Genomic DNA, 8,806 nt, shown 5'->3' with positions numbered 1-8,806 from the left:
CACGACCTATAACTCAAGTTCCACCACCTAGTCCAGTTCAACCTTTTGCAGCTCCACAACTCTTGACTTATCATCGTTGTCCATGTCTAGCATCAAGCCCAAGTGATTCACGTCCTACATCAGATACTGCACCTACTTCGGACTTGTCTCCTCTTAGTCAACCAATCGCACTCCACAAAGGTATATGATCCACTCTTAATCCTAATCCTCATTATGTCGGTTTAAGTTATCATCGTTTGTCATCACCTTATTATACTTTTATATCATCTTTGTCCACTGTTTCTATTCCTAAGTCTACAGGTGAGGCACTATCTCATCCAGGATGGCGACAAGCTATATTTGATGAGCTGTCTGCTTTATATGCAAGTGGCACTTAGGAGCTTGTTCCTCTTCCTTCAGATAAGTCTACTGTTGGTTGTCAATGGGTTTATGCAGTCAAAGTCGACCCGGATGGCCAGGTTGATCGGCTTAAGGCTCGTCTTATGGCAAAAGGATACACTCAGATTTTTGGGCTTGATTATAGTGAAACTTTCACTCCCGTGGCTAAAGTAGCATCTGTTCGTCTTTTTTTTGTCCATGGCTACTGTGCATCATTGGCCTCTTTATTAGTTGGACATTAAGAATATTTTTAAATATGGTGATCTTGAGGAAGACATTTATATCGAGCAACCACCTGGTTTTATTGCATATGGGGAGTCTAGTGGTCATGTATGCCAATTGCGCAGTTTATTATATGGTTTGAAACAATCTCCTCGAGCTTGGTTTGGTAAGTTCAACACAGTTATTTGAGAGTTCAGCATGATTCGTGGTGAAGTTGATCACTCTGTATTTTATCAGTATTTTGCTCCTAATCTGTGTATTTATCTGGTGGTTTGTGTTGATGATATTGTAATTACTGGCAATGATCAGGATGGTATTACTAATCTTAAGTAACATCTCTTTCAACACTTCCAGAATAAGGATCTGGGCAGATTAAAGTATTTTCTAGGTATTGAGATCGTTCAGTCTAGCTCAGGTATTGTTATTTCACAGTGGAAGTATGCCTTAGACATTCTTGAGGAGACTGGAATGATGGAATGCAGATCTATTGACACTCCTATGGAACCGAATGCTAAGCTTATGCTTGGACAGGGGGAGCCTCTTAGAGATCCTACGAGATATATGAGGTTGGGTGGCAAATTGAACTACCTCACACTGATAGACCTGACATTTCTTTTCCGGTGAGTGTTGTAAGTCAGTTTATGGATTCTCCCTCCGATAGTTACTGAGATGCAGTTGTTCGCATTCTTCGTTATATAAAGTCAGCTCCAGGCAAAGGATTACTATTCGAGGATCGAGGCCATGAGCTGATTGTTGGGTACACAGATGCTGATTGGACAGGATCACCATCTGATAGACGTTCTACATCTGGATATTGTATTCTAGTTGGAGGTAATTTGGTCTCTTGGAAGAGCAAAAAACAGAATATAGTTGCTCGATCTAACGCCCTAACCGAATATCGGGCCATGGCTATGGCAACTTGTGAGTTAGTTTGGGTCCAACAGTTGCTCAAGGAGTTGAAGTTCGGAGAAATCAGCAAGATGGAACTGATGTGTAATAATCAAGCTACTCTTCATATTGCGTCAAATCCGGTGTTCCATGAGAGGACTAAACACATTGAGTTCATCTGTCACTTTGTTAGAGAAAAGATACTCTTAGGAGATATTGTTACAAAGTTTGCGAAGTCGAATGATCAGCTAGCAGATATTTTCACTAAGTCTCTTATTGGTTCCCGTATTAGTTATATCTGTAACAAACTTGGTACATATGATTTATATGTACCAGCTTGAGGGGGAGTGTTGAGTAGTTAGTCATGTATAGTGTCCCACATCGGGAAGTAGATACCAATAATTATGTAATCATTGTATATAAATAGGGCATTGTACAACACTTTAATTAATTAATAATATTTTCTCCCGTGCTTTCTCACATATTTTATTTAATTAAAATGTAAAAAGTAAAATTGAAAAGTACTTTATTCTTTCAATATGATTTAAATATATCAAAATATATTCAATAAATATAACATTCACCCTAAAAGTTATTTTATATATTACTTACTTCCTTCGTTCATTTTAGTTGTCCACTTTTAACTTTGCACTCCCTAGCTTAGAATTTTTCCTTGAGTAATGGGCATTCTTCTTCAAGCCTTTAACTTAACTGCTCCCGGTCATGGTTTTTCATCATTCGTTGCCTTGGCCTAAGCTCCATCTGCAACTTTTGGCGCATTTCCTGCGACAACAATAAGATGTAAGAGATCAAAATAACGTGTTTTATCCTTCAGAACATGATCAATCGCTGCTAAAAACAGGGTAAAAATCGACCATTAAAACTGACCAATATTGGTCGATAATTGACAAAAACCGACCGACCGATTTCAGTCGGTCAATTAAATTCCACGACTGACCACAAAAAAAACCTATCGAAATCGGTCGGTTTTTTAAATTATGTAATTAAAAATGCACAATTTGGGAATCAAATCGGTGCCTGTATTATGGCTACTATTCTACCACTAGTATCCTTTTTGGTTTAGTACTTTCTTTTATTTTATTTATACTCTTTACTTGCATTTTCGCGCGAAAATAACCGATCGATTTTGGTCGGTTTTGTTAAAAAAATAAAATTACCAACCGAAATCGATCGATTTTTAAAAATGATCGACCAAAATAACCGACCGATTTCAGTATCGGTCGGTTTTCTAATAAACGTTAAGGTAAAGCGTGGTTCAAAACCGCATTTTACATATATTTTGGTCACTATATTTTTTTTCCACCTAAAAAAGTATTTTGAGTCCAAAAAGATAACATTTTGGTTCCGGACTCGCTAAATATACCAAGAAGTATCATCCATCCTCTCTTTTTCCCTAACTTAGAATTTTTCCTTGAGTAATGGGCATTCTTCTTCAAGCCTTTAACTTAATTGCCCCCGGTCATGGTTTTTCATCATTCGTTGCCTTGGCCTGAGCTACATCTACAACTTTTGGCGCATTTCGTGCGACAACTATAAGATGTAAGAGGTCAAAATAACGTGTTTTATCCTTCAGAGCATGATCAATCGCTGCTAAAAATAGGGCAAAAATCGACCATTAAAACTGACCAATATTGGTCGATAATTGACAAAAACCAACCGACCGATTTCAGTCGGTCAATTAATTCCACGACTGACCACAAAAAAAAATTATCGAAATCGGTCGGTTTTTAAAATTATGTAATTAAAAATGCACAATTTGGGAATCAAATCGGTGCCTGTATTATGGCTACTATTCTACCACTAGTATCCTTTTTGGTTTAATACTTTCTTTTTTTTATTTATACTCTTTACTTGCATTTTCGCACGAAAATAGCCGATCAATTTTGGTCGATTTTGTTAAAAAAATAAAATTACCAACCGAAATCGATCGAATTTTAAAAATGATCGACCAAAATAACCGACCGATTTCAGTATCGGTCGGTTTTCTAATAATATATTTTATTATTTTATATAAAAACGCAGTTTTGAAACACGTTTTTACCTTAACACGTTTGGCACGTTAAGGTAAAACGTGGTTCAAAACCGCATTTTACATATTTTGGTCAATATATTTTTTTTCCACCTAAAAAAGTATTTTGAGTCCAAAAAGATAACATTTCGGTTCCGGACTCGCTAAATATACCAAGAAGTATCATCCATCCTCTCTTTTTCCCTAGCTTAGAATTTTTCCTTGAGTGATGGGCATTCTTCTTCAAGCCTTTTAACTTAACTACCCCCGGTCATGGTTTTTCATTATTCGTTGCCTTGGCCTGAGCTCCATCTGCAACTTTTGGCGCATTTCCTGCGACAACTATAAGATGTAAGAGATTAAAATAACGTGTTTTATCCTTCAGAGCATGATCAATCGCTGCTAAAAACAGGGCAAAAATCGACCATTCAAACTGACCAATATTGGTCGATAATTGACAAAAACCGCCCGACCAATTTCAGTCGGTCAATTAAATTCCACGACCGACCACAAAAAAAAACCTATCGAAATCGGTCGGTTTTTTAAATTATGTAATTAAAAATGCACAATTTAGGAATTAAATCGGTGCCTGTATTATGGCTACTATTCTACCACTAGTATCCTTTTTGGTTTAATACTTTCTTTTATTTTATTTATACTCTTTACTTGCATTTTCGCGCGAAAATAACCGAACGATTTTTGTCGGTTTTGTTAAAAAAATAAAATTACCAACCGAAATCGATCGATTTTTAAAAATGATCGACCAAAATAACCGACCAATTTCAGTATCGGTCGGTTTTCTAATAATAATTTTAATTATTTTATATAAAACGCAGTTTTGAAACACGTTTTTAACTTAACGCTTTTGGCACGCTAAGGTAAAACGTGGTTCAAAACCGTATTTTACATATTTTGGTCACTATATTTTTTTCCACCTAAAAAAGTATTTTGAGTCCAAAAAGATAACATTTCGATTCCGGACTCGCTAAATATACCAAAAAGTATTATCCATCCTCTCTTTTTCCCTAGCTTAGAATTTTTCCTTGAGTAATGGGCATTCTTCTTCAAGCCTTTAACTTAACTACCCCCGGTCATGGTTTTTCATCATTCGTTGCCTTGGCCTAAGCTCCATCTGCAACTTTTGGCGCATTTCCTGCGACAACTATAAGATGTAAGAGATCAAAATAACGTGTTTTATCCTTCAGAGCATGATCAATCGCTGCTAAAAACAGGGCAAAAATCGACCATTAAAACTGACCAATATTGGTCGATAATTGACAAAAACCGACTGACCGATTTCAGTCGGTCAATTAAATTCCACGACTGACCACAAAAAAAACCTATCGAAATCGGTCGATTTTTTAAATTATGTAATTAAAAATGCACAATTTGGGAATCAAATCGGTGTCTGTATTATGGTTACTATTCTACCACTAGTATCCATTTTAGTTTAATACTTTCTTTTATTTTATTTATACTCTTTACTTGCATTTTTGAGCGAAAATAACCGATCGATTTTGGTCGGTTTTGTTAAAAAAATAAAATTACCAACCAAAATCGATCGATTTTTAAAAATGATCGACCAAAATAATTGACCGATTTCAGTATCGGTCGGTTTTCTAATATTAATTTTAATTATTTTAAATAAAAAACCGACCAAAGTTGGCCAGTCCTGCATTTTGGCGCAAAAAAGAAAAACCAACCAAATTCTGCCGGTTTTATAATATTATTTGAATTATATATATATTTTAAATAATCAGCCTACTTTGGTAGGTTTTTTGGTCAATTTTTTAATCGATCGACGGTCGACCGCAGTCGATTTTGCCGAATTTTTTGTAGTGAATGCAACAAGATGGAGTTAACATCATGGTCTATGCTAACAGTTAATAATATAGGTGTCCTCGACTGTTTTCTTCATTGTTTTGAACGGTGGGCTAGATACACAAAGGGTACAATTCCTGCTTTACCTCACTTGATACTTCGCTTGGAAATTTGATATTGTTGCATGATTTGCTCCAATTCTTGTTCGGCTTCTTGGAAGGATCTTACCCTGAGTCGCTCCATCTCCAACTTCCTTTGTTTCAGCCAGTCGAAATGACTTTTTATAAGATAGATGTAAGTGACACCTGCAGAACCTATCAACTAAAAACAAACAAAAAAGTACGTAATAAATACGTATCATAGTTGTTTGATTCAAAAGATATCAAAACCTTATTGAATAAATCAATCAACGATGAAGGGGGTAAATCTTAGTCAGACATAATTAATTCCATATCGAGAAGCTAAGAGTAAGGATAGCATATGGGATGAGAGGAATATGAATGATCTTATTAAGATTCAATGTGGTATTTCTCATCAATCGATGAGAAAGTAGGTTTACATATTGTTCTAGAAGCCATCTTCTATCTCTAGAACACACGAAGAGAGCTTTTCATTTTTTAGAGAGAGGTAGGAGGAGCAGCCCCCTATATTGAAAGTTTTTCTTGGCTATATATAATCAAGACACCTTTGCCCTTTGCTTGACTCGACGTCCTCTTGCCACCAATGTGTTTTGGTCATGATTTTAGGCGCCACTCTTTCCGACTCGTCGGATGTCGGAGAGGAGAAATGTAGTGGGCTCTATTAACTTTGATTGCCCGGTTAATTAGGCAGGGCGTCGGTCGAATTGATCGTGACGGTAAGATTTTGACCAATACAATAGTCCCTTTGAAAATAAGCATGCATCCAGTAAATGTCGTTGTTTGCTAGACTTTGAAAGTAAATTAATATCAACGATAAATTAATTCTGAATACCGTATAACGGACGAGAACATCAACACCTATCAGCATTGCATCTTCCTCGTTAACACGCTTACGGGTGAATGTCTGAATTCCATTAAAATGAGATAGCCAGTGTTAGCATGCAGTTGGTTTGTCAAAGGTAAGCTTTGATATATTTGAAATTATTTTAAAACTTTTGAAAGTTCTCTTTTCTTTTAGAAATTTGCTTTCGAGTTCCACCATAAGTAAAAATATATTCATTTACCTGACCATATTCGGCGATGGCTTGATTGAACTCGGGGTGGTGCAAGATGCCATCTTTTCTTCTCAGGCTAGAAGTTATACACCTTGATATAGTACCAATCCCAGCGTCAATAAGACGATCAAGTACTGACATGATGACGAAAACTTGAGTGCAAACAGGAATTGTTGTGAAACAGAATATGCGAGACTACTTACCAGCCAAAATACATATGATGTTACCTGCCAATTTACGCAGGCTCCAATTATGTTTGGCCTCCAAGCTGGCGCTCAAGCCTACTCTGGATTTCTTTCTTCGTTGGAAAGACCAAAGCCGAAAGCTTACTATTACCATTTACTAACTAGATTGGAGATGCAACTGGACCAACATATCTTGCATCTCTAAGATATTCTAAATTGACAAACCAACACTTATTCAATCTCTCAACTCCAAGTTGAAAGACCAACCAGTACTTCAAAGGCCAAGACTTTCTTTAGACCAGAAAAAAAGCCTAAAGTGAAAAGGCTTTGAACACTATTTTCGTTCTCTCCCATTCTTAAGGTGACCAAGGAAAAGCTAGTTCTGTTATTGGGATGTAAAATTTTTGGTCAAAGCCCTTCTGACCAGGACAAAACCTGTAAAATCCTAGGCCTATATATGACTCAATAACTTTAGAAGATAAAGCAGCATTTACCGTTTGCTTGACCTAAAATCGTACAGTATTTGATTTCTATAGATCTCAATAGGAGCCCGAATTCACACATACGATTAATGGCATTGGCGCTTCAACTGTATATGTCAAATATTTAGTTGTTTGTTTGTATCATTGGTATATGCATAGAATGATGGGCACTTTTTAATACGGATTAGCTCTGTACACCAAACAGCATAACGTCATAAACTTTTAAGAATATAATAACACAAACATCACATCACATCTGGCCACGCCGATGCAAGATTTTGCAGCGATTACATAAAGTCATAAACTTTAAGAATAATAAACGATAGATCAATTAGAACTCCAAAAAGGCTTACTTGGTTTTCTCATGATGTTGATTGTCAAGACACTTGTTCCGGAGCAATATTGAATAATTTTCAACCCTTGATCATGTGAAAAGGCTAGAGCTTTTAATTCTCAAATCACAAACTATGGAAAGACCTAGACAAACCAGAACAGGCTTTAGGAGAACAGAAAGGGACGCCGGTTTGAGCTTGATGCAGGCTTCGGCTACGTCCTACTCGTTGGAGAGTTTGATGTCGTTCTAGCTTCTAGGTCGTATAGCTGAAACTGAGAATTTTAAGGACTTTATGCTGGACTGAGTTAATGGCCCAACACTCGTGATAAAATTATCGGTCAATTAGTTTGGTCAGGCCTCCTATAAATACAAAATCCAGGAGATTCACAAATGATCATGATTTTTTATTATACTTCAGCAATTGAAAGTTACTGCTTCAGGTCATTCGAAACTCCAAAAATAATTTCTGAATTTTGAATTTATTGTATACAGTCAAAATCGAGCTTGTCCTGGAACGAGGAAGGCCAAGGTTCGACCCTATATTATATCGGACCGCGGTGTAAAGTTAGATTGCCGAACTCGAGACCCAAAGATCGATCAAGATCGAGGTCGGCCAAGATTGGAGCCAGGCAGGATAGAGATCGAGCAAGATCGAGGAAAGCTTACCGAGCCAAATAACGGAAAACCAAAATATCCGCAATCGGGCGAGGATTATCGCGGAAATCTCGGCACGTATCGAGAAGAGGCCGATTAATTAGACAATCATGAGATTTCTTACTGTATTTAGAATTGTACCAAGAGTATGATTCCCCCACTATATAAAGGGGGTTTGATCATTTGTTAAAGATATGATATTCATGTCATACAAAGCAATATACTATTCTCCAAGCTTTCTAAGCTCTCGATTTCTCTGTTATTATTTCATATATCACTTTGCTCGTTCCTTTGGTTCGAGGGTAACCTATCTTGAGGCCAAAGCCGCATATTATATTGGTCAAAATCTAACCACTTCGACCAGGACGACCACGACCGCATTTTTGCCACTGGGTAGAAAGTCAATGGAGTTAATCTAATCCCTCCTTTAAGGCATTCGACATAACAACAATAGCAACGCTTTTCCACAACCAGGAAACCCCACTGCCCCAAGCACGTCAAAGTCGTGGCAGGGGTAAGGGAATTGTTTCGACTATATATATCCGAGGAAAGAAAAAGAAGGGGGTCATTTTCCCTCTTCGGAGTCGGAGTTTTGGGGCTCCATTCTTGTATCCAAAA

At 37.0% G+C, this 8,806-nt stretch overlaps 1 protein-coding gene across 2 annotated transcripts; it reads right to left on the bottom strand.

Moving 5' to 3' along the window:
* Window positions 1-4,437: 4,437 nt before the first annotated feature.
* Window positions 4,438-7,858, bottom strand: LOC142164888 (uncharacterized). 2 transcript variants are annotated; one of them, XR_012695970.1, is made up of 5 exons: window positions 7,554-7,858; window positions 6,543-6,624; window positions 6,311-6,382; window positions 5,485-5,659; window positions 4,438-4,670 (listed from the first exon to the last, which is right to left on the bottom strand). XR_012695970.1 is itself a non-coding variant. In XM_075223604.1 (4 exons), exons 1-3 carry the CDS (start codon window positions 6,672-6,674, stop codon window positions 5,486-5,488), a joined length of 378 nt encoding a protein of 125 aa, XP_075079705.1. In that variant the 5' UTR covers window positions 6,675-7,543; the 3' UTR covers window positions 4,438-4,670; window position 5,485. The 2 variants fall into 2 exon arrangements, 1 of the variants encoding a protein (XP_075079705.1); XM_075223604.1 differs by lacking the exon at window positions 7,554-7,858 and having other exon boundaries at window positions 6,543-7,543.
* Between the last annotated feature and the right edge of the window lie 948 nt (window positions 7,859-8,806).

The sequence above is a fragment of the Nicotiana tabacum genome, chromosome 10, assembly GCF_000715075.1.
Source record: "Nicotiana tabacum cultivar K326 chromosome 10, ASM71507v2, whole genome shotgun sequence".
Taxonomy (NCBI): Eukaryota; Viridiplantae; Streptophyta; class Magnoliopsida; order Solanales; family Solanaceae; genus Nicotiana; species Nicotiana tabacum.
Note: the sequence above shows the minus strand (reverse complement) of the source record. Positions and strands in the feature narration are given on the sequence as shown.